Source organism: Callorhinchus milii, unplaced genomic scaffold (assembly GCF_018977255.1).
Source record: "Callorhinchus milii isolate IMCB2004 unplaced genomic scaffold, IMCB_Cmil_1.0 Scaffold3, whole genome shotgun sequence".
NCBI classification, from domain to species: Eukaryota; Metazoa; Chordata; class Chondrichthyes; order Chimaeriformes; family Callorhinchidae; genus Callorhinchus; species Callorhinchus milii.
Window position 1 is genome coordinate 13,277,998 of NW_024704744.1, and position 25,699 is coordinate 13,303,696.

Here is a 25,699-nt window from a genome sequence, read left to right on the forward strand (position 1 = left end):
CCTTGCAGAGGGAAGAAAATTAATTTAGCTCATGTCTAATTTCAGAACCCCCCCCCTCTCCTTTAAAACGATAAGTAATCTTAAAAAAACACAGCCAGCCAGCCAGCCGGGAGGGCTACTTTCAAATTAGAAGACAAATGAGCAGAGAGATGCATTGGCTGTGTGCTGACAGATAGAGGGTTTTCAGTTTCCATAGTAACATTTCAGGACAATTTAGAACGATTTTCTGCCAACACTCAGAGACAGACAGTTCCACACCGAGACTCTTCCTTTCACACTTTCACAGAGCAGAAAATCGATCTCCTCTCCTTCCTTGTAAGTTATCTCCATGTGGGTGGAAGCTGTCTTTCAAAAAGCCTCTATCCTCCTCCGTGGGGGGGCGGGGATGAGGTAAGTGGGATCTGGGATCTTCTTGGAACTGAGCTGACTTCAAGGTGACATGCTTGACAACAGAATTTTGGAATCGATGGCAGTCTCAGTCATCTGGTCCCTGAGCCAGGCATGTTTGTGGTACTCCAGGGCATTGCTGATTACAGACCAGTCAGTCTGGCTCATCGGTAGGAACTGGAGGGCAAGTGGTCACTGGGGGCAGGAATTTCTCTCACAAAGCTCCTGTTAACTCTATAAGTCAAAGCTCTTTTTGGGAGAGTGGTCCCAGCTGAGAGGGTGAAGTTGTTAGCTTGGCTCAGTTAGGGACACACATCCTCTGGGTCAGAATATTGTGGGCTCCCACACTGGGACTTTGAATTTACAGTATAATCTAGCACTATATTGTTGTACTGGAGAGTGCTGTAGTGTCAGAGATGCCACATCTCAGATGTGATATTATAACCTCTTTTAGTGGTGAGGGGAGGAGGTGAGTGGGGAGAAGGTAAGCGGGGTCTCCTCGGAGCTGAACTTCCAGAATTAGGTAAGCCTCCTTCCAGGGAGAGAGTTCAGTCACCTTCCGTCACCCTCCTATCCCTGCCCTCCACCCCTCTTGATCCCAAACCCTAGCTTGGGTCTTACTCCCTGACTGTCCAGCGCCTTGGGACGTCCTCCTAACCTGAAAGGCACTATACAAATGTAATTTGTTGTTGTTGTGAAAGGTGCTATATTAAATGTAAGAATCATTATTATTTCCTCTACCTCATCTCTCTTGAAGACAGTAACTTTAGATTTGGATATGGTCACACAGGCAGCATCTCTTCCCTTCCCTCATATCTCATCCAAGTGGGTACCATGTATTGAGTAGCCAAGTTATTTATTTATGATTTACTTCTTGAAGGGATTATTACCGCCGCAAAAATGATCTGTCAGTTGACTAACAACCGGGTTCCTACTTACTGCTAGGCAAACAGAGTCATGAGGAGGGATTTAATCCTTCCCCCATATCTCATCCAAGTGGATACCTTTTAAGCATGTTCCTGTAGAGAGCCAGTGTTGATGGAGGTTGTCTTTGTCTTCACTTGGTGTCCAAACAGTGAACAGTCACAATGTTCCCTCTTTCTAGCTCAGCGAAAACTAATCTTACCGGGATACTGTTTCCTTTCTTTTAAATCTGAAGTTAGGAACGTACAGGAACGGAAAAGACTCTACAGGTAAATCTGTCTGGTAACAGTTAAAAACAAGTAAAATAACAACCAAAGAAACAGACAACAATCAAACATATAAATAGAAAAATAATGAGACATCGCTCTAAGTCTCCTACTCCTCAATCGATTCCTTCACCATGTAGCTATCTAATTCCCAGACATCATGACTCTAAGTGTAATGTAATTAATTTTGAACCATCTGTTCACATTATCTCTACAGAGTACGAGCCTATGCCCCCTTGTTCTGGATTGCCTCAGTGGAAGACTCAGTGCTTTTGGGAAAGTAGTTAACCCAGGAAATATGGTGTGGGCTGTGTCTCATCATTAATGGATTCCTGACCTGAGAACCAATGTCTTATTTTGATACCGACTTTGTACAATGTTGTTGTTTCACTGAGTAATGAATTAATCTGGTTGGTGCCAAGCTTCGTGACATACCTGACCTTTGTAAAATATTTCCTTTTGTAATCACAATCCCTCTCCCATTATAACCAGCCCAGACTGGCAGGCTGGAAAGTTAACTTAGAATCAAAATACGTCCACAAGTCGATTACAGTTCTGTGGTCTAATTTATTGGTCCCATGTTTCACTGTGGATGAGAGGAAGGAGGAAGAACTTGCATTTTTATAGCACTATCTTTGTTAAAATGCCTCAAAATGAAATTATTGGGCCATTTTTATTGGAAAATGAACAGCCACTTTGTGCTCAATAAGACCCAAGAGATGAATGACCAATTTTATCTGGACAATAAAAACAGAAGTTGCTGGGAACACTCAGCAGGTCAGGCAGCATCTATGGAGAGAGCTAACATTTCAGCTCAATGACCTTTGGCATTTTGTTTTATCTGGACAACTCCTGGCCAGGACACTGGGAGAAAGAGTTGGGTCACTATAACTCTTATGACAGTAACTTTTTAAAAGGCAAAACCACAGGCATTTTACTGTAGGGAAACTTATTGGCCAGGACACTGAGAAAAACTTCCTCTTGTTTCCATAGTGTCATGCGATCTTTATCGTTCACCTGAGGACACGCAGATGGAATCATCTCGAGTTCTACACCTCTGACAATGTGCCGCTCCCAAGTCACTTGAGTGCAACCCTAAACTGTGAGCTCAAGGCCTGGTGTGCTGATCGAGCCTATAACCTAAGTCTGTAAGAAAATCAAGGGCCGTGATTTTGTTGCAGAAACCGCAAACCGAGGTCCCTTCTGCCTATTCAGATGGAAGTTAAAGATCCCCTGGCACCATTCGAAAAGAGAAAGGAGTTTCTCCTGGTGTCTTGGCTAACAATCCCTCAAGATAAAATTGGTCACTCGTTTCATGGCTGTGTTCAAATTCTGCTGCCATGTTTGCCTACAAATATGCAGTCACTCCATTTCACAGCATAGCTTGTAAAAGCACTTTGCGATGTCCTTCTGACATGATAAGACCCTATAGCTAACACAAGAATTATTGTTATAACTTTTAACACATATCACAACATTTTATAGTAGTTGCAGCTTTTGAATGACTACAGTGAGTACACACTTCCATTGGACCATCCACCTGTCCATCAACCCATCCTGTGCTCTCATTGCACCATGCATCTGTCAGTAGGATGGTCCAATGCGAGTGCAGAATGGGTTGATGGTCTAATGGGAGTGTGTACTCATTGAGGTTACTTGAACTGACTACACCAAAATCTCTTATCCATTATGCAGGGAAATTGAATTGTTGATTTTAATTTCCTTCTTTTGTCTCCTTCAAGACCCATCTCAAGAATTGACAGTGTGTATTATGAAGCAGCTTCCCTCTCCTGCTGACCCACAAGTACCCTTTGTGTGTAATGTCTGGGACCCAACATACCTAGTGTCTGGGATTGATATCTTCTCTGCCAGAGAAGTGCTAAGGTATTGTGCAGGTGCAATGGCAGCTGAGTGGATCTCTGTTCACATGTTCGCCAAAGTAATGTTTGTGATGTGTTCTATATGATACATAGCTCACATGCAAATCTAGATTCATCCGAAGAGAAGGTGTACAGCAGGAATGCAAAACAATGCTCCAATAATTGTAGCAGTGGAGCTTTAAACAAGGATATTGACACCAGCTAATATGCAAAAGAAAAACACCAATGCATATACTCGGTAAAGGAGGCCCTTTGGCTCTCGTGAAACCTTGTGTTCTTCTGGCAGAATGAGGGGATGGTGAGGGCCTGCCTCAGGCTTGCACATGCTAGGATCAGGGACTATTTACTGAGGGACAAGCTGAAGTTCGGCTCAACCACGGCAAAGGCCAGATGGGGCCTGACCCCGGCAGGAGCTGCTCCGGAACAACTCGTTCAGGCCGCGAAGCCCACAAGCGCACCCAAAACAGACTGAAGTGAGGGTACAGAAGAACGCTTGAGATGTAACCAAAGAGTGTCCCGAAAATGTATGTACGGTAAACATGTGCTCGTATTGTGCACATTGGGGCACCTTCCGAAAGCGGCAAATGCGCCTTATCAAGGTGTGTGCAGGCGCACACATGGCTGTGGTGCATACAGGGGCGACTCGCGACTGTGTTAAAGGCAGCATCCAAAAAACATCTGCACAACCTTCGTGCGGGGAAGGATTGTACCGTAAACAACGGAATGTTTCTTTGTATTGGGAGAAAAGGGAAAAATTGTAACAAAAGATGTTTGTGTTTGGGGTTCCTGTTGTACTAAATATTATATTTATAAATAAATATATATTTTCCAAAAAAAGTCAAATGTGGTATTATTTCAATACAGATAAATGCAGGCTGCTACATGCAGGAAAGTAACAATAAGAATAATCATTACATTCGGTACAGCATTGACCAGTTTAGGAGGACATATCCAAACTCTTCACAGGATATACTCTAAAGTGGAGTGAGTTTTGCGGGCAAACACAGATGCCAATTTGCACGCAGCAATGTCCAAGTAACATCCATGACTGAAAGACCAATTTTATTTGAGGGTTTATTGGTTCGGACACCGGGAGAAACTCCCTTCTTTGAAGTAAAACCAGGAGGCATATATATATTCTTCATCCTTGAGCATGACGTTTGTGGGTTCAAGCCTAACATCAGCAGTTTGAGCTCACAGTCAAGGTTGACTCCAGTGTTGCAAAGTATTATCCACCTGACCAGAGAAAGTTGTAAAGTATTTAAAATCCATTCACTCTCTGGCACCTCCCTACCTCTCCGACCTCCTCACTCTCCAATCCACCACTCGGCACCTCTGCTCGACCGGCACCGGCCTCCTGCTCGTCCCTCGTACCCTCCTCCCCACCATCGGAAGTCGCGCTTTCATCCACTACACCCGGAAACTCTGGAACACTCTCAATCCCTCCGCCTTGCCCCCTTTCTCCCCTTTTCAAGTCCTGCTGAAAACCTTCCTTTTAGACCCTGCTTATGGCCACCTCTCCCCCACCCTCGGCTCGGAGTCAGGCTCCGCCACCGTTAAGCACTCTGAGACGCTACCCTGTGTGGAGAGCGCTATATAAGTGCAAGTTGTTGTTGTATTATTATTTGATGCTTTACTTTGGATGAAGCACTAAATCAAGGACTCGTCTGCCTGTTCAGGTGGATATTAAAGACCCCATGGTGCTATTCGAAAAAGAGAAGAAAGTTTCTCCTGCTGTTCTGGAAATAAAAAATAATTGGTAATTCACTCTATGGCTGTTTGTGGGACATTGATATGTTACTGCCTGTAAATAAGGTCTCTACACTTAACAGAAAACAAGTTGAAGCACTTTGAGATGTTTTGATGTGATAAACCACTATATCAACTGCAAGGACTATCATTATATTTTTTCCATGGCTGCAGCAGTTGGGAAATTTCCGGGAACTCTAAAATACTGCTTTATTACCCCTAAATTCTGCCCCTGACCATATATATACACAAATGATTGTTTAAACTGACATAATATTAATTGTTTTAGCTATTAGTCTATTGCACACATCCATGATTCCATGGGCCAAAAACAATTCTACTGAGATTTGTTTGAGGTTCATTAATTTTAAATTTGTGTCTTCTGGCTCACAATGCAAAGTAAATAATGTGCTTGTTCTATTCCTTTTATCTATTTTTGAAACTTCAGTCTTCTTTCTTCTCATCTTTTTCTCTAATGAAGGGGCTTAGCAATGATTATTACTGTTCCGATTGCCTGCCAAAGTTAAGATAAAACCCAGTCGATTCAAAACAGGTTGATTGGCATACTTGTCTGTTGTTGTCCCAACCCTGCTCAAAGTGCTTCAAAAGCTTTGTAGTCCTAATTTAGGACTGGTATTTTATAACTACATAAATACATAACAAAACTTCCTAGCAATTCCTTAGAGAGTAAAATGTAACATTTTCATATCAGATTTATGCTGAATCTCTTCTGATAATTGCTGTATTGAATCTGTTATGAAATTTCACAATTTTATACCCCATAATTAAACATGTAAATAACAGTGGCAATAAAGTTCATTGTTTTCATACTTTCTCTGGTGCTTCAATTCTATGTTTGTAGCCGTGTTGTCAGCCTGACTCAGTTGGTTGCACTGTTGCCTCTGAATCAGAGGGTTGTGGGTTCCAACCCCACGTTGAGACTTTGAACTCACTAATTCTAGATTGACATTGCAGTGGAGGGGGTACACTACAAAGTGAAGGGTGTTTCTCCTGGTGTCTTTGCCAATAGTCCCAAGATAATATCATCATTCACTTCATGGCTATTTGTGGGATGTAGCTGTGTGTAAATTGACTGCTGGATTTACCTACAAAATACACAGCAGTCAGCTTTACAATAAATCCTGTGAAGGATTTTGAAATGTTCTCCTGATGTGAAAGGGACTATGTCAAATGTAAGGGATATCATTAGTGTTGGGGACACATGCAGGAAAAGGAATAAGGACGTACTATGCCAATTACATTATACAAGAGCTCTGGGAGTATGAGAAATTGGTGTAAACAAAAGATTGTGAGGAAAACTGGTTCAGCCCAGTTGACATCGAAAAGCCAAGAAAATGTCAAGAGAACGTCAACAATTCTGCCTGGCATCAATATTTGTCAAAAAGTTACGGGCATCTCCTCAAAACTGTTAACCTTCTCATGGAACGAGTTTGAAGTTTAATTGCAAATATCATGTTTGTTCCCTAAAAATAAGTGAAGTAATAATTGAAGATTCCTCATGATGTTCTTTTGAATTTTCCCACACTCCCCTTTCTCTGCTGCAAGCCACCCAGCTGACATTTGTCAAACTGGATGCTATTTATTAGGTCATGGTTTCAGTTCTACTCTTTGATTTGTTGAACTGCTCGCTTGAGGAGGCTACATCAACAACCCAAGCTACAAACTGTCAAACATCAGTAAACAATAGTGGCAATAAAGTTCATCTGTGGGATGAGAGGACACAGAATGATTCTTCCCTCACAGTTCTGTCTTGCATCATAAGGTAAGAGGTATTTTCAAGCTGTGTTTGGATCTATGGTTAGTTAAGTATCTACAATGTTAACTTTTGTATGTTACTCCCTGTTTGCGGGTTGTTAAATGAGAGAGAGGGAAACCTACAAGGGAGATTTTGAGGTCCCGAAACCTCAAGTGTCATTTATAAACTACATTGTGGTTGTAATTCTAAACTCTTTGAACTATTTACCTAGCATTACATTGGAAGTTATATCTTTCTAAGCGTGTTTCTGGGCAAGAGCCGTTCAACAAACATTTAAGATGTATTTTGTTTTAACCCAGTAAAATATAATTTTGATAAGTGTTCTTCAGTATGCGTCTTTGCATATTTTTCTTAAATTTTAGTTATTTGACTGATATTCAATCTGTATGAACTATTGGAGTGAAAGATATGATATTTCATTATAGGTTTGACCGTGATTACACTGAATCTGTTATGAAATCGTGCAATGTTCATCCCACAGTGATTGGAATTTAACATCTGAGAACCTGGTTACTGATAATTAATCGTGAGAGACAGACCAAGAACACAAGTAAGGACCCTAAATTATTTTATGCAAAATGTATCAAACGTTCAAGAAAAACAATAATTTTCATAGAAGTGATTTACACATCGAAAAATTCACATGGAAAAATCCCCAGTGAACGTTGCACCCCGCCTGGATTCAAAGAGTTAACACATGTGTTTGTTTCATCTGGTTACTATGGTCATTATTTATAACTGTGTGTTTCTGTCTTTTAGGAGTCATTGAACTTTTTGTGGACATTATGAACAGTGGGCTGTTTCTGTTTGTGATCCTGGTTGGCCTTCTCTTCCCATCCTTGCTCAGATCTGGAGAATCTCAAGCAATAGCAGATGAATCGTGTTCTGTACAGATCCTAGTCCCAGGTCTGAAAGGTAGGTGTATTCAATTTACAAGGCTGTCGCTCGCCCAGTCACACGGGACTACATTACATTGTGTTGTGCAGCTGTACTCATATGACATGAGGAGAGCAACTTTCACTTATGTAGCACATTAGTTGCAGAATGAACGCCTTGAAGTGGCTCACAAACAAATTTAAGAGTGTTGACCAACCAGTCAGAGATTTATGGTTTTATTCGTGACCTGTAGGAAGTACTATTACAATTTATTGAGGGTGCAAATCAAATGACGTCAATTTGCTCCCCACTCTTTCTTCATGAATCAGCAGTGCTCAGAGATGAGCTACTGAAACCAGTGGGACGAGCTCCGTAACCACTGTCATACTTAATGTTTCGTGTCACGTTCATGTTGATTTCCTCTCAAATGCTGCCACTGAACATGAAGAGGATATTTGCTGGCTCTATACTTTCCGAGCACATCATTGAGGCAGTGAGAACAGCTTCTGTTGTGGGCTTATGAGGGATTAGAACCTCTGGTTCCTATCTGACCCCGTGAGTGTTGGCAACACTCCCGAACCCATTGCATGTCACGGCACATGTCAGCCTGAGTGTTACGCTATATTATCAGTGAACGGCACCACACAGGTGGACGCTAAACATTACGTATCTAGCCTGGCTGAACACCACAAAGGCCGTGCTTACTTCGAATTGTGTGTGGCACTATCTGTGGCAGCACGGCATATGTGTTCATGCACCATACATGAGGTGGCGTGCTACATGTCTGAGTGAATAAATATACTCTGTGGTGCTATTGGCATTCGAAAGAAAGGCTAGCATGTCTCTAGTGGTAACTGGGGTTGTAATACTGTTGATTTTCCTGACTTCATTGCTGAGTTGGATGTCCTGTTGTGTCTGCAAAAAAGAGATCCAACTTGATAATAGAAAATGTGGACATTGTGAGATCATTGCGTAAGTATCATGTTGATGACAAGCTGCTCATGTACACACAAAGCAATTTTGGTTAATAATAATCCTTACATATCAGGAGGACATCTCAAAGTGCTTCACAGGGTATAGTATAAAGTGGAGTGGCTGTTTGTGTTGTGAGCAAATACCCAGTAATGGAATAACGTTACCTTACAGTAATAACAGTAAGGGAACAGTAAAAGTACCTGGGAGCAAAGCATCTCGCAGCCTCCGTCACTAATATTTAAGTCACAGTTACCAAAAAGCATGTTTCTAACAGGGCTTTGTTCATTGACGAATGTCTCAAAGCAATGCTTATATGTTGACTTCAATGTGTCAATGCAGGCGTGAACATTATATGTTCCCGAGGTCCAGAGGCCATGTAACAGTACTGGCTTCTCTTCGGGACTCCAGAACAAAAGAAACATGATGGTGGTACAAAATTCAGAGGAAGAAGACAATTGTCGTATTGCGGCAAGCAACTGGCGCAAATGAGATGCAAATCAAATGCATCAAATATGTAAATATCTCTTTAATGTTCTCGTGAAGTGTAAATTCATTTCCTCCCCAGTCTGTCAGGCTGATGTTGAAGTGGCTTTACATTGCAATCTGAATATTAATTTGGTGCAATGAACCTCCAGATCATGCTGCCACATAAAAACAAAATGTACTTTATATGTGTGGAATTTCAGTACATTATTATTAGTGCCTATGCAAATAATGTGAAGTAGGGTTTTCCTTGCTGGGGTGAAGAGTGTGATTTGAGTCAGTGAGAATTGATTATTTTTGTCCCTGATCAGTTCAGGGGAATTTCAACAACAATGGAAGTTCATAGCTTCTACTTCAGCAAATGTAGGTGTGCAATTCATTTCCAGGGCCCTGCTAATGACAAACCACAAGATGACAAGATTGATCTGGCTGAAGAAGACCCTTTTGCCCATCCGATTTCATCCCTTCAGAACACCCACCCTACTGTCCCCCCATCACTGTCATTGATTACCCTCTGCGTAAAGAAGAACTTCCTAGTATCTGTTCCGAAATTGGCCATTACAATTCTAAAGCTATGGCTTCTTGTTCTATTGTCATGATACATCTTAAAGTAATAACCTGTATTTTTTTACCATTCCATTTAAAATGTTACACACCTCTATAAAGTATCCTCTGAGTTGTCTTCTCTGAAGACGGAAGAGCCCTAGCTTGTCCTTCGTTGTTCATAGCTCAATTCTCTAACCCTGGGGATCATCCTCATTGCTCTCCACCTCTAGGTCTTTGACAGTCCCCTTATGTCACGGTGACAACATCTATATCTAGTATACAAGGTGACCACATCACTCCCACCCTCGCTCGCCTCCACTGGCTCCCCATCCCCCAGAGGATCGAATTCAAGATCCTCATCCTCACCTACAAGGCCATTCACGGCCTTGCTCCCTCCTACCTCTCCGACCTACTATCCCCCTACCTACCTGCCCGTACCCTCCATTCCTCTGGCTCTGGTCTGCTCCACATCCCCCGCCCCAACCGCCCTACCATCGGTGGCCGGGCCTTCAGCCTCTCAGCCCCGAGGCTCTGGAACTCTATCCCCCAGTGCCTTCGCCTTGCCTCCTCCCTTTCCTCCTTCAAGGCCGGTCTCAAAACCTTTCTCTTTGACCGAGCCTTCAGCTCCCCTCTCGACTCTCTACCCCCTCCTCGTTCCCTCCCTTCCCTCCCCTCACCCTGACCATTTCCCCCCTGCTCGGATCCTGACCCAACTGTACAGCGCCTTGGGACGTCCTCCCGACGTGAAAGACGCTCTATAAATGGAATCTTGTTGTTGTTGTTGTGATCTGACCAGAGCAATGTACAGCGTAAAGCTGAACTTGGAGGAGTAGACTAAAGGCAGGGATTCTTCACATTCAGCTTCTGTTAATCCTGCAAGCCAAACCCCTTATATGGTGGCCGAGCTGGACACATATAAGAATAATAATAATAATAATATAAGACTTGCCAGACACTGCTTTCAATGGCAAGTTACAAAGCTTTTGCTGGTTAAACTCCAACAGTACCCCCAACTCTGGAGTTCTCTTGCTAACCTGTGTCTGATATTTTTTAACGTTAGATAAAAAGGTATGTTCATTCCAGAGATAGAATGTGCATTCCATTCCCAGGGAAATTTCCATGAGTAGGAGGCATACATGAAACTCTCCATCTGATTTGGATATGCTTAAGCACAGAGATAAGCATCCACACGGTTTTCTTTCAAATTAAAGGATATTTAATGTTCAACCAACTGACCCAAATATTTGGGTGTTTGAGGCAGAAATCCTGGGGGTGTGATAATTATCTCATGGACAAAAAATACGAATAAAACATTTCCTTAATGAGAGGTTTAAACTCAATTCTAAACCCTCTCTCCAAAGCTTTTGCCCAAACTCCCTAACTTGCCAATCTTTTAGGCTAGTGCAGAGTACGGCTGCTATTATTCCTGGCAATGTTTTAACATTGTTTCGCCAGATAATGTCTTACTCTTAATTGCCTGATGAAATGGCTATTAAACTCACCTACTTCTCGCTAGATTAAAAAGCACAGCACTGATATTGAATGTTTAGCAGGTGTAAGCAAAACCATTCACTTGAAGGTGGGTGGGGAAGGGCTGTGTTCAATGCCAAACCAGTCATAAGAAATTATTTAGTTACATTTTCTGACATGTGATAATTTTCACAGCACCATTTCTTTGCAGTATCAACAAGTAGTGGGGAGACATGATGATGTGAAAATTTTCACATTCACAGAAAATTTGATTAATAATTGTGGAAGATTTCAGTAGCCCACAATACAATATAAAATTACATTTGTATTGTACCTTTGACGTTGGGAGGACGTCTCAAGGCGCTGGTAAGATATTCAGGTAAGATATTCAGGCCAGAAGACTATTGAAAATGGAGGGATGAGAGTGAAGGCAATTTTTGCAGGTACAAATAACTAATGTGTTTGCCTACAAAAACATTTATTACACTTGATAATAATTGCCTGCAAATTATTTTGAGATGTCTCATCGTGTTAAGGTGCCTATAAAACGGAGGCTCTTTCTTTCCATCTACGGAATTTGCAGCAGTCCGTCTGCAATGTGAAGTTGGTGGAAACTTTGGTTGCTGATTCCTCATGAGACTAATTTGACTGTTGGCCCCTTTATTTCCTGTAAAGCCCTGATATTGGTGAAACATATCCCCATCTGACAGAGGAGCACTCGCTCTCTGGGGGAAAACAGCTATGGGACAGAACTGCTGTTGTTTCTCTCAAGTCTTTAATTCACACTTTTACGGAAACAAGCTTGCAACTCATCAGTCACATCTTAAAGCTCGATGAATGTGAGACGTTCCCTAATGCCCAAAGAATCCTGAGGCATATGAATGGTAATGGAAAGCTCCAATTAAATCATGGCTGCTTGTCAGTGAAGATGCCCTTGAACCAGGTAGAAGGAACTTTTTTTTAGAAAAGATAGTCTGCGTATAACTCGGCGGGGAGCTGAGCATACCTAGAGCAAATAGGATTCATTAAAACTAAAAAGAAAAAAAAAGACATGCATTTTTTATAGCGTCTCATCATGTCGAAACATCTTAGAGCGATTTTTCCTGCAATTGCTGACAGGTGCAGACCGCTAGACCAAAGTAAGAGCAACTTGTCACTTTGAAAGGTGAGCCAGAAATGGAAAGCGGTATTATTGGGTGAATTCAAGCAGCGGAACATAAACTGGAATACTCAAGCAGGAAGGATAGGGGTTGTTAATATGCTATATGACTGCTTCTTTGCTTAAAAATGGTCGCAATGGCAAGCTGCATGGTCTTAGTTGGTTCCATTCCAGCAGTACTCGAGTGCACGCTCTGAGGACCCTGAGCCTTGATCTAGCTAACCTGCAGCTAATACTCTTCAGGATTAGGTGAGCAGGGGTGAGTCCCTGTATGGAGGGAGTGCTTGCTCCATTTCAGATTCAAATACATTTCCATACATTTGTGGAGCTCTTAGAAATTTGGTTTGGATGCCCTTAAGCTCTTAAACATGTTAATGGGTTTGATGTGTGGTGTGTATTTGATGGCCAGCTGATCAACAAAAGCCCACAAGGGGCTGCTTCCTGTTAGAAGCTTATTATAAAACATAGTTCAGGCTGCTCATACTGTTTGAAACATAATAATATTATTTTCTCCAACTGTAGGATGTTGCCTTGGTTACATTATCCGTACTTTCCATCTAATGACACATTTCATGGCTAAAGTGTTCTAACCACATGGGGGGCCATCACCAACAGGGGAGTGGAGGAAAACAACAACTTGCATTTATATAGCGACTGTCACGCAGGATAGCGATCCAGAGCGTGAAACATATAAATGAGGGATGGGATTCTTTCCCCTTGACTCCTGATAATTCTGCATGTCAATATCCTAATCAGTAGGGTCGTATAGTTAGTCAAGCAGTGGGAAGTTTACCTTGTACTGGTAAGCTGTGTGCTTTTTTGCCAGTTCAATTCTTGTTGTCGCGAATGCTTTGGCTTCCGCCAACACCAATAGCAAGAGGTGCGTACAAATGCCAGGCTTGTGGCTGAGCCAAAGAAAAGAGTGTGTTTTCAAATGGAAAATGCCACTTCATGTTGAATAGAAACACTTCTGGTCAAATCAACTGCAAATTCTTACTGGACAAATCAGCAGCAACTAAATTACACCATCAACTTCTGCATCATATGAAAAAAAACAAGGAATTATATGGAGCCAATATCTGCTCTGGCAGCCTTGAGTTCTGAAGGAGCCTGGATAGCGCAGTCGGTAGAGCATTGGGATTTTAAGAGGCTTACAGTAGTGGTGATCTGAGGGTCTAGGGTTCAAGTCCCCGTTCAGGTACATTGGTTTAGAAAAGTGGGAGTACTTTTCTCCAATTGGATACACAAAGAAAAATAAAATAATTTGAACTTTTTTAAAAAAAGGAACTAAATAAATGTTTGGAAAAGAGGAACATTAAAGGATCTAACACTAAATTATATGGTTTATGTAAAGAAAATCCCCACTAGCATAGACTTGAAAAGCAAGTGGCTTGTTTCTGTGTTATAATATTCTATTATAATAATATTATAATGTTAATTGTATTATTCTATATATTTTCAGAACTCCTCAACAAGGTGCAATACTGCTCTTAAGCACTCCCAGGATTTATTCTCTTTCTTGCAATATTAACTTAAAAGAAAAACATAAACACAGAGACAGTTAAAACTTCTTTGAAACCAGGAATGTCTAATTACCCACTATTTTCCTGGAGTTAGGAAGTAAGTGGGGTCTCTGTGGTTTTGAACCGACTCCAAGGTGACTAGTCTTGCAACAGTATATGGAGCTAACCGGCTGGTGATCTGAAGGGTAGAGTGAACATATTTTGTAAACCAAATCCATGGAAATATACATAAACAAAATTGAACGCATTACAGTTCCTGATGCTGGGAGTACTTGAGAAGCTTGTTGGATTAATGGTGGTATTTCTCTGATGAGTTTGTTGCTGAACTCAGGGCAAATTTGCCAAAGCCTTAATGTGTTGGGTGGTCCAAAGTAGAAAGCAGCAGGAAGCTTGCCAAAAAGGTGCTCTCAATGACAAGCTGTGGGGGTTTACCTGGTTAAAGTTTAGCACTTCACTCTGTAGTCCCTAAATTCTGGCTCTCGTCCACCTGCACCTAATACTCTCCAGAATTAGGTAAACTGGTTGCCTCTGTGGAGAGAGTGTGCATTCCAATCCAGACACAGGGAAATTTCCATGTGTTCCATCAATATCCGGAGCTCTCAATCTGGTTTCGATACTCTTAAGCATAAAGATAGGTTTATGCATGTATTAGTCACCTTGCTGAACAAAAATGAAGAATAATTATTCAATGCATTTTTCAGGCAAACAACTTGTAACTTTCTAGTATAATACAATTCAGGTTACGTTTTTATAATGCCTTTCAAATGGAAAGAATGTCTCAAAGTATTTGACAGTAATCAAAGTGATTAGACTCATCTAAAAATATGCCCTTGTTGAAGTGATTAATTAAGTTGATTTTGAGTTATATTCACCTTTTTGAATGAAATTAATAATCCTTACATTTAGATATGACATCTTTCACATCAGGAGGATGCCTCAAAGCTCTTCACTTGATATACTGTATAAGGGTAATGATTGTGTATTATTTTGTAGGTGCTATATTTAAATTGTATTTAAATAAATACAATTATTTAATCTTTCAAAGGATTACAAGCCATTCTAGAAATTGTAGTTTTATTTCTTTACAGTAAGACAAACAATCTAGTCAAAAATTTGGATGCAGGCATCGTTTATTGTTCTCTTAACTGCTTTCATCCTATTCAGTTACATTATTTTGTGTTTGCAGTGCTGCTTTGTCAGTCAGGATAATGCTGTCATGGTTTATATTATGTTACAGGTGAGACTGGGAAACAGGGAGACAAAGGACTTCCCGGAAGACCAGGGAGAGTTGGCCCAGCTGGAGGGAAAGGTAACTCACGTATGCTTCTCTGTCACTAGTTGTGTTTGGCAATTCATACATTTCATGAAATTAGGTCAAGTAATTAAATCACATCATTAATCTCCTCATTAAGTATCGAGTACAAGGAATATGTGGAGTCAATACCTGGTGCTGAAACTCAGCAACAACAACTTGCATTTACATAACCTTATATATCCTTCACTTAAGATAACATCTAGGAGCTCAATATACATAAGAGCCTGGATAGCTCAGTCGGTAGAGCATCAGACTTTTCAAGGATTTGTGGGAGCAGTGATCTGAGGGTCCAGGGTTCAAGTCCCTGTTCGGGTGCTCTAATTTAGAAATTGTCAAGAATAATATTCTCCAATTTGAGAACATTATTGTGATTGAATACACAAAAGGCTACAAAGAAAAAAAATGCATCCATGAACTCTTTTAATTAGAATTATAGAGATGCTTCAAAAAGAGGAGTATTAAACACTATGGGGAGAGAAGAAGAGTGTGGGATTAGATTACATGGTTCATGTCAAGAGCATTTGCAGAGACTTGTTCTGTTCTGTATAACATTCTATGAAATGCAATTTCTGAGTTACATACTGCGTTCCTTCAAGCATCATTGCTGAATCTGTCTGTGCAGTAAAAGATCTATCGGGAGGATGCCTATCCATCTGCTAATATATTTAAAGTATGCATATAAATGCAGCATTAGTGTGATCTTATTGTGATGCATATCTTTTCTCCCATTCCCCCATAAGATGGTGCTTTTACACATAAGAACATAAAAAATGCTAAAAAAAACAAGGTCCATCTAGTTTGCCTTCCACCTTCCTGGTGGTCGCATACACATATGTCCTGAACTACCTACGTACCATATCCCATAATGTTATTTCTAAAAAGAAAACGATCTAATCCGGGTTTGGAAGAATCAACACTTCCTGCTTCAACTGTCTCCCTACGACAGTGTGGATTTTGAAGAGTTGCTTGTTGACTGAGATCTATGATCTGGTAGTTAAAAATTCTCCTGTTAATTTATGATTGCTTGTTTTAGTTATTTAAGGAGTATGACAGACTCACTGAGAGCAATTCCATACATTCCATAATGTATGGAACTCACTAGCCCAAAAAGGCAGTTGACGTTGAACATATTCAAGACTGAGATAGATAGATTTCTTATTGCAAAAGGGATTAAGGGATATGGGGATAATGCAGGGTTAGGTTATTAGCTGGAGTTAGATTAGAAGATCAGCCATGATTGAATGGCGGGGCAGGCTCGAAGGGCCGAATGGCCTACTCCTGCTCCTACATGTTATGTTAAGTGGAGGCTTTGACTTTCAGCTCTTCCCTTTGTTTCTGTATCAAATTCTAAAACCAAATTGCAAATTCTATGTTGAATTTTGACAGAAAGCACATCTTTACAATCATATAAATTTAAGAAGAGGCGTAAAAGCATTCACCATTGAATGTTATGCAAATTGACTATTTAGAAACGATAATTCATCACTTTCACCGATATACCTTGTCCTTTGCTAATTAACTACAAAACAGCATTACGAATTTACCGTCAGTTTTGTGCTTCCTGTTTACCTTGTGGATCATGACAGTAAAAAATATAATATAAAAATTAACAAGAATTCTATTATTGCATCTAGTATCCTCGCTGCTTAAAGCAGTTTTTAAAAAATCCTATAACAATGCCAGGAGGATAAGAGAGTGGCTTCTTATCAGTTCTTGGTGCTATTGGGCTGAGAGGAAGGCTTTTTCAGAAAATTACATTACTTCCCAGGGTATTCCATTATTAAATAAAACAAATTTAGACTAAAAGTGAAATGCAAAACACTTCTTGAATTGTACTGTTTAAGCACATCATTTAAGGGTGCGTGAAGGGAGCTATACAAATGCATTACAAATTGTTTTTTGCTGTTGTTGTTGTACCAATTCATGTGACTTGCATATCAGCCGGACTATAGATCTGTGATTCAGTATCAAAAGTTTGAGGCAATGTGATGTTGCCCGATTACTCTGAAAATGATTTTGCTCTGCAATCTTCCAAATGCAGAACATGAATTTCTCACAAGCTGTGCCCCTTGTTTGTACCTCCCAGCACTGTTTAACAGCCACTGCTCGTCACGTGGAAATACGTTAATCTCCAGCAGCCATTAGCTGACCAAATACAACATGGTTTGTTTCAACGATCACTGCTCGAAAGTGATCGAGTCAGTGTTTAGAGTAAAGGACAAGAGGTCACAAAGTAACATAGGTCAGCCAGAGGATCAACGGAATTACTAACTGGTTACTTGATGTGTTTATATTTGTTTGTATTTATGGGTAAAATGTCACATGTTTGGAAATATTTCTGTTTAAATCTGCGAGGACCTCCAAAGTTTAGAGAAAAAAGTTTAATACAAGTGCGGAGGGGCCTCCCAATGCAGTGACCATTAAATCACTGCCTTTTTAAAGCTCTGTCATGTTACTGGCAAATGTTCCGCTCTCGGCTGCAGAGATATTTAGTTCTTATTTTTCGCACTCCAGAATGTAATTATTTGCCTACACTGGCATGCTCTCTGAATTCTCAGCAATCCATACAGACATATCATGTTGTACAATTTTAATTTATATATGAAACAAAATTGCTTCCCGATGAGCTCGCCTCCCACTCTGCCTTTTGGCCATTTCAAATAACAGACATTTCTTTGTAAAAAGGAGACATAACGCTCAACTCTTTTCCTCACCTATTTCACTTGGTTTTAATTTTATCGGCTAAGTTTTGTCATTCATTCCACCCTGTCTCTCACTCCCCATTGTGTCCCTAAGGCATTTATTTTGCCTTGTGTTTAGCAGATAAATAGAATAGAATTGGAGCTTTGTATCTTTTCATCTATATTGTGCATTATTTTATCTGATCTTGTTTGGCTATTCTTTGGCAGATATCATAAAAACTAAGATTTTGTGGCAGCCAAAGTCTCTGGAAGCCATTAAGAGGTGTATCAAACTAGTGTATGGTCAAAGCCCTCCAATTATCTCTTTTTACTAAATGGTTTAGTTATGATCTGTATTCATCATGTAGAATAGCCCATGTTCTGCCTTTCTACAGCACCCTGATTGCCTCTACCAATAGATTCTCAACTGGAGATTAAAATTGTATGTTTCAGCAATGAGGATTACACTTACAATGGAGATAGACATGACTTTATATTGTATATGGCATAACTGTTAACCCTCTGGAGGTACAGAGCTTCATGGTGTTGTGGCATTGAGTGAGAAGATGCACAGTTATGGGTTGAGCAAAATAGGTGAATTGTGTCAACATATACAATTGGGAATGCTATTCGGATTCTCTGTGAAGTACGACAAGTCTGACTTCAGTTTAATTTGAGAAATCAAATGGACAATAATGAGACATGAGCAAAATAAAACAGCTGTAACCTCTCTTTTGTAGGATCTATTGGAGAAGAGGGCCAAAAGGGTGCAATGGGTCGCCATGGCAAAATAGGCCCGGTTGGTTTAAAAGGTAAGTTAATTGCTGTTCATAAGATTAGTAGCTGCAAAGGTCAGTTGACCATCTGGATTCTGCAAAGGTGAAATTCTTCAGGCCATTAAGTGCAATGATAACAATGTGAGTTTAGAATGAAAAAACGTCTTTGTAAATTCTTCACAGACATTACTCTTAGTGGGAAGAGTATCTTCGGCCCCCTTAACTCTTACTATGCTGGCATTTTTATTCTCAGTAATTCTCGATTCTCTCCTTTAAAAGACAATCAGTCTTATGGTGGATGATGTGATGTGCCATAGTGGATTCAAGGTGATAATTGTCACATCATATTTTAATCTCTTCGTCCGTTCAGATCAGTTAACTTCTCTCACCTTAAGATTGCCCAAATTTGAGATCCCTGCACTTGTTCAGACTCATTTGTTCGAAGAACCTTTTTGGAGGGAGGATTAAAGTGTGACATACAAGAAAATTCATCACCCTACTCCACAGAGTTTCCAAACAAAACTACAAAAAGTTCCATATAAGTATGGAGATTACCAATTGTCTGCAATGAAGTGTGTACACTCTACCTACAGGATGCACCCTGCTCACCAAATCCTGAAAAATATTAGGTTCAGTTTTGCAAGAGCTAAAGCTTGGGGATCACAGAGGGAATATTGCTGGCGTTTGACTAGCTAATAACAGCATTAACTAGCTTACCATTATGAACACTCTAGCAAGCTTCATACAGCAGGAGAGAGAAGGCTAAAGCCCTAACAGGTAGCTGGTCTTAGCTGGACAATGATTGAAGCCACACTTAGATGTAGCTTCAGATCTGATTTAGAACCTGGAAAGGCCAGAAAAATATAGTCAGTCGGTTGAGGAATTTCTATGTCCCCAGCTGTTGAAACCAGGTACGACTTGGCAACATGCACCAGTATAGCTTGTAGACTGGTATCACCTTGATTCAGTTGGCAGATTTCGGTCAGAAAGTGATAGGTTCAAGACTCTTTTGGGGACTATTTCTCATAGTCTGGGTTGATACTCCAGGGCAGTACTGTTGGAAGTAATCCAATGTTAGAGATGCTGTCGCTTAGATGGGGTGTCAAAATAAAAAAGACTCTTGTTTGTTTTTTAGGTTAAAGATGGTAAAGAGCACATATCATTATTGAAAAAGAGAAGGGAGCTTCTGTTGGTGTTCTGGCCAACAGTAAAGTTGACCATTCACCTCGTGGCTGATTGTGAGACTGCTGTGTGCAAAATGGCTGTTGCACTTGGGGAAAAAAAATCAATCATGCAAAGGGGGAGAGGGGTTAGAGAGAGAGAGGTTTAGCAATATGGATTGTGTACCTCTAAGTTTAAACATATAAAACTGAATTTTCCATGTTTGCATAGTGTGAGTTGAGTTTGTTTATAGTCTACACAACACCTTGCCTTTTGGATTGCTTAGAACAATTAGGGACATTAATGTACTTTTTAATTACATCTTAAAATCATCATTCGCATGCTTTAAATTAACAGGAGCCAAGGGGGACACTGGGGATCCGGGACCGAAAGGCACAGACGGAGAACCAGGTAGGGACAGGAAATGAGGGATAAATGCTCAGACTGGATTCGGAGTGCCTGAAATTTATCCGTATTTCCTTATCTGTATTTTAAGGTGACAGCTTTAAAATACAAATTAATAAATTTTTGTGTGGAATTAGCTGCAAAATATACAGTCAATTCACTTTAAAGTGTATTCTGTGAAGTCCTTTGAGATGTTTCGGCAACGTGATAAGGCACTATATCAAATGCAAGGATTATTATTATTATAGCTTTAACCTGCAAATCAAACAATCATTTTTTAAATTGTATTTCCTTCTTCAATTTTCCCGTTAGTTTTCACCTTTTACATTGGTTTCCCGAAGATACTGTGACTGCTATAAAGCCTCGCTTCCTACAGCAATCTTTACTTCCTCTGGTGTAACTTATTATTTCCTTGATTTCTTTTACAATGGCCTCTCCTGTCTCCTCAGGCTCTCCCTGTGAGTGTGGCCAATTGAGAAAGGTTATTGGAGAGATGGACATTCTTGTGACGCAGTTAACAAATGAACTCAATTTCATCAAAAATGGTAAGTTACATGAATATTATATCAATTCAGAGTACTGTACTTTGGCTTTCAGACATAATGTTTAACCTTCCACTGTCAGATCAGATTTACCTAATCCTTTTGAGTCTAGGTTGAAAGTCCAATACAGTTGGAGGTGCCATCCTTCAGATCCCAAGTTAAATTGATGTTAAAGATCCCATAGTACTATTTGAAAAGAAAAGGGAGTTTCTCCTGGTGTCCTGGCCAACAATTCCCCAGATAAAATTAGTCATTCACTTCATGGCTGTTTGTGGAACGTAGTTGTGCACAAACTGGCTACTGTGATGGCCTGCAGAATATACAGTCACTACACTTTACAGTAAATCCTATAAAGTGTATTGTCCAAGGCATCCTCCCCAAGTAAAAGGCTCCATATGAAATGTGAGATGTGTTATATGAATTGAAAGTCGGAAGCAGTAATTTATTCTTTTTTTTAAACTTGTCTTAGAAAATGTTTTACTTGTTAAAGCTACGTATAGTGGAGATTTGCTACTGCTGCTGCTTCTGCTGCTGCTTTGCTACAGTAATTCAAAAACACGATCAATAGGATGATTTGTTTAAAACCTGGTTCATGGATTTGTGGTAGCATCATGTACCTTTATCATTCCTATACCACCTGTATTAATTTGTATTAGAAAGGGCTGAAACATCTTTAAAAGCAAACATATAGTAGGACAACATTGCTCGTTCTTGCATTTGATATAGAACCTTTCACATCAGGAGGATGTGTCAAAGTGCTTCTTGGGATACACTGTGTGCCAGCTTGGCTCAGTTTACCAACCTCGCTTCTGAGTCAAAACCATGTGGGCTCAGAACCCAAATTGGGACTTGGAACTCATATAGTTCAAGATGACACTCCAATACAGCACTGGGGTGTGCTGCATTGTTGGAGGTGCCATCCTTCAGATGAGATGTTAAAATGAGGTCCTGTCTGCCTGTTCAGTTCGATGTTAAAGATCACATGGCACTATTCGAAAAGTGAAAGGAGTTTCTTCTGGTTTTCTGGCCAACAATCCCCCAAATTGGTCATTCACTCCACAGCTGTTTGTGGGACAGTGTGCTGCACAAATTAGACCCTACCTCTGTGACCTGCTAAGATATTACTAACCTGCCTGTTCCCTCCACTTGGCGGGCAGGTTAGTAATATGCAGCCCAGGTGCAAACCCTAGACTGTCCAAGACCTTGCGACATGAGTCAGAAGGTTATGGTTTCAAGATCCTTGTCTGGATTTTGAACACATAGTCCAGGCTGATGCTCCATTGCAGTGGTGGTGGCGGATGGGGAGGTGGCGGGGAGTGCTGTATTGGTGGAGGTGTCAGCCTTCTGATGAGGTGTTAAACTGAAGTCCCATCTGCCTGTTCAGATGATCATTAAGGATCTCATGGCAGTATTTGAAAAATAATCCCGAGGTCCTGGCCAACAATCCCCTCAAAATAGAATTGGTCACTCACTCCATGGCTGTTTGTGGTACATCACTGTGTGCAAATTGTCTGCTGCTTTGCCTACAAACACAAGTCAATATACTTGACAGTAAATCCTAAGAAGTGCTTTGACACATTTGGACAACCTGGTAAGGCGCTATATCAAATGCAAGGATTATTATTTTGAAAAAGTGGCCCTTATTATCAACTGTTAGTGGGGCCCTGGGAGAACCTGGAACATTTTGAATAAATGGATTGCTTAATGTGTGTGAATCGCATGAATATGGCACAAAAAGATATTAAACCAAAGCATGAATTTACACAACACTGCAGCAGCTGCAATTTACTTCAAAGTGGCTCGGATTAAAACGACAGGGGATGGAATTCTCAATCAGAAAATCGTGAGGCTCTGCCACCTAGCGGCCATTTGGTTTTACACACTGAACCGTGCATGAACTCAATGGGCCACAGTTACGAAATCGCTTACATTTAGATTTACCCCACGTTTCATAGAACATCAACTTTCTTTGCCCTCAACGCAACAGTTTACGTTAAGCAGTTGCCCTTCGTCAAAACGGGGGAATTAGTTGTCACCATCAATACACAGAATCAAACTGCGAGGCACAAAGTTGTGCATTTGTAGCCCGCAGGTTTCAAGCTCAGAAATATGTTTGGTATTTCCAAAGGTCTGCGGACTAAAATGAGGACCTCATAGTGTTAGATGGGAGAGGAGGGAGTGGTGCTGGGGCTGCTGGTTGTATGTTCTTTGTAAAGCTGCTTATGCCCTTATTAAATATAACAGAAACCAAAGTGCTCAATTTCAGCACTGCCCTCCCCCGCAGCTGTTGCCGGAGTACGAGAGGTGGGAAATAAACTGTACCTGTTGGTGAAGGAGGAGAAGAGGTACATGGACGCTCAGGCCTACTGTCGAGATCGTGGAGGGCTTCTCAGCATGCCAAAAGATGAGATAATCAACAGCCTTATTGCTTCCTATATCAATCAAGAGGGGCTGACCAGAGTGTTCATTGGCATTGATGACCTAGACAAGGAAGGCCAATTCTTCTTCACAGATGGATCACCTTTGCTGACTTTCAACAAGTGGCGGAACAGTGAGCCCAACAATGCCTATGATGAGGAGGATTGTGCAGAAATGGTATCTTCTGGTGGGTGGAATGACGTAGCCTGTCACATAACCATGTACTTTGTTTGTGAATTTGACAAAGACGTGCCTTGACTTGGTCAGAGTCTGGAGTTGCCCTAGTGACATGCTGGAGGGAGGGGAGGGGGGGAATTTTGAAAATTTGCACCTCAGGAAAGCGGCAATTTTACTGTGCTACACTGTTACTGGCACTGGGCAATGTCATGTAAAGAACATGGCAGGAAACTCCATGTGTGGCACACCAACTCACTAGTCCAAGGTGGTCGCAGATCAGAGATGTGGTCTTGTGAATCGGAGTGATGTAGATGGGGTTTCCTGCATGTGATGGTTTATGTACTGGGAGCTTGGCCCCAATAACACTGTGGCTTTCCTCGGGAGCACTGTTTCAATCCCATTATTCCACACCCATGATGGATACGTTGGCATTAATCTGAAACAATAGCTGACCTCATTTGGGTCTTACTCGGAATGAGTACCTAGAGATTTTTGTCAAACATCTGCTCATGTTCCGGACACACAACACAGAAGGGATATCCCAGTTCCCTTACAGAAGAACTGTTTTATGTTCTTTGTCTTTCCCCAAAGCATTTCTCAAATATTTATTTTCGGCTCCCATCTCCTTATACCATCTTTCAGTTGTCTCCTTGTTACCTGCTGAGTGCTTGGACTGCAGATTTCAGTTTGACTATCATCTATTGGATCGAATTCAAGATCCTCGTTCTCCTCTTTGAATCCCTCCACAAATTCGGCCCACCCTACCTCTGTGATGTCCTACAGCCTTATGACCCCAGCCTCTTCCTTCGTTCAGTGAACACTGTTACCTTCATGTCCCCCACTTAATCCACCCCACCATTTCAACCGTTCGGCCCCACTCTCTGGAATTCCATTACGGAGTCCGTCCGCCTTGCATCTTCCCTGTCCATGTTGAAAACCCCCTGAAAACTTAGTTTTTTGAGTAATCTTTCAGTCATCTTCCCCCTCCCCCCACTCTTGTATATTTTGTGGGCGATTTAATTCATTCAGTTTGCTAACACCCTCACCAAAAAACAAACAAGGTAAAATAAATGTTGATAATATATGTCCAAATTCAAAGAAAGTCAAAATCAGGCAAATCTGACTGAATTACACCAGTTCCTCTTTGATCGGTAATCTCCCTGTGTATAATTATTAGACCTCAAGAGGGCAATATACTCCAGTTGTAATTCTTGTAATGTGTATCACAGGTCTTGTGTTTCTAGGTAGAGCATAGGCTGCATGTTGTGCCTGCAATCCTCTTGATTTTCTGGACTTTTCTGAGCTGTTGTAGGGAGGGTCAAAGAGGAGGCCAGGCATTGCAGGAAGGCAGGCAAAACCACCCCAGATTCCCATAACATAATGGGACTTCAAACAACTGACAGAGCGAGAGAGCCGGGAGCAGATTTCCCAGCCTGCCTACCTAGCCAGGCATGATGCAAGGTGACCTAATAAAAAGGAGAGAGAAAGCTGTCTAATAAAGTTAATTTGTTTTGTAGCCTGTCCAGTCTGGCCATGTAATCCCATATGAACTATAAACATCATAGAACATTTCAGCACAGAAACAGGCCATTCAGCCCAACATATCCATGCCAGTATTTATACTCACATGAACCTTCACCCTACTCCCATAACCCTTTATTCCCTCCTCCCTCGTGTATGGCATATATAGGCAACAATGGGATTTGAACCAACACCATCAAAGTGGTTGGAGCCTTGATCCAACACTAGGCCACTCAGCCACACTATTGCACATAGTGTACAGAACCTGACATTCTGTGCTATGAGTGATGTGTCTGATTGGCACAAGCTCAGAAGACAATTTCACTGTTAATGTGTAAATAAAGTAATAAGGTGTTGACAAAGTTGGGAGTTTTACTATTTTTTTCCTAGCATCTACCTGCTTTTGGTATTGTACAACCTGCCCTGAACTGTATCGTATTATGTATAGGATGGACTTAATCTTCTCAACCTCGGATCCCAACAAACATCAGACCTATTCAGTACCGACTATATGATCTTTGCTTTCTTTTTATCTAAAATTTCTCCAGTTCAAATGATAGTTCATGAAGAAAATTATAAATTGTTGTGAAATAGGTCAAGTGACTTAGTTTTCTGTCCACATCACAATGTCACAAGATTAGTTTGGATGAAGAAGGAAGGCCCTTTGACTTCTCTGATCTCATCGATC

At 40.9% G+C, this 25,699-nt stretch overlaps 1 protein-coding gene and 1 non-coding gene across 3 annotated transcripts; both read left to right on the forward strand.

Annotated features, from left to right (window-relative positions):
* The first annotated feature begins 6,932 nt into the window (after positions 1 to 6,932).
* On the forward strand, positions 6,933 to 24,341 carry colec11 (collectin sub-family member 11). Of its 2 annotated transcripts, none has more exons than XM_007904738.2 (8): positions 6,933 to 6,989; positions 7,465 to 7,533; positions 7,743 to 7,898; positions 15,253 to 15,324; positions 18,752 to 18,823; positions 20,306 to 20,359; positions 20,803 to 20,898; positions 23,162 to 24,341. In XM_007904738.2, the coding sequence occupies exons 3-8, from the start codon at positions 7,769 to 7,771 to the stop codon at positions 23,569 to 23,571; spliced, it is 834 nt and encodes a 277-aa protein (XP_007902929.1). In that variant the 5' UTR covers positions 6,933 to 6,989; positions 7,465 to 7,533; positions 7,743 to 7,768; the 3' UTR covers positions 23,572 to 24,341. The 2 variants fall into 2 exon arrangements, with proteins under 2 accessions (XP_007902929.1, XP_007902930.1); XM_007904739.2 differs by having other exon boundaries at positions 23,180 to 24,341.
* Positions 15,553 to 15,645, forward strand: trnak-uuu. The gene is made up of 2 exons: positions 15,553 to 15,589; positions 15,610 to 15,645. It is a non-coding gene; the product is annotated as a tRNA-Lys (tRNA).
* Positions 24,342 to 25,699: the final 1,358 nt, after the last annotated feature.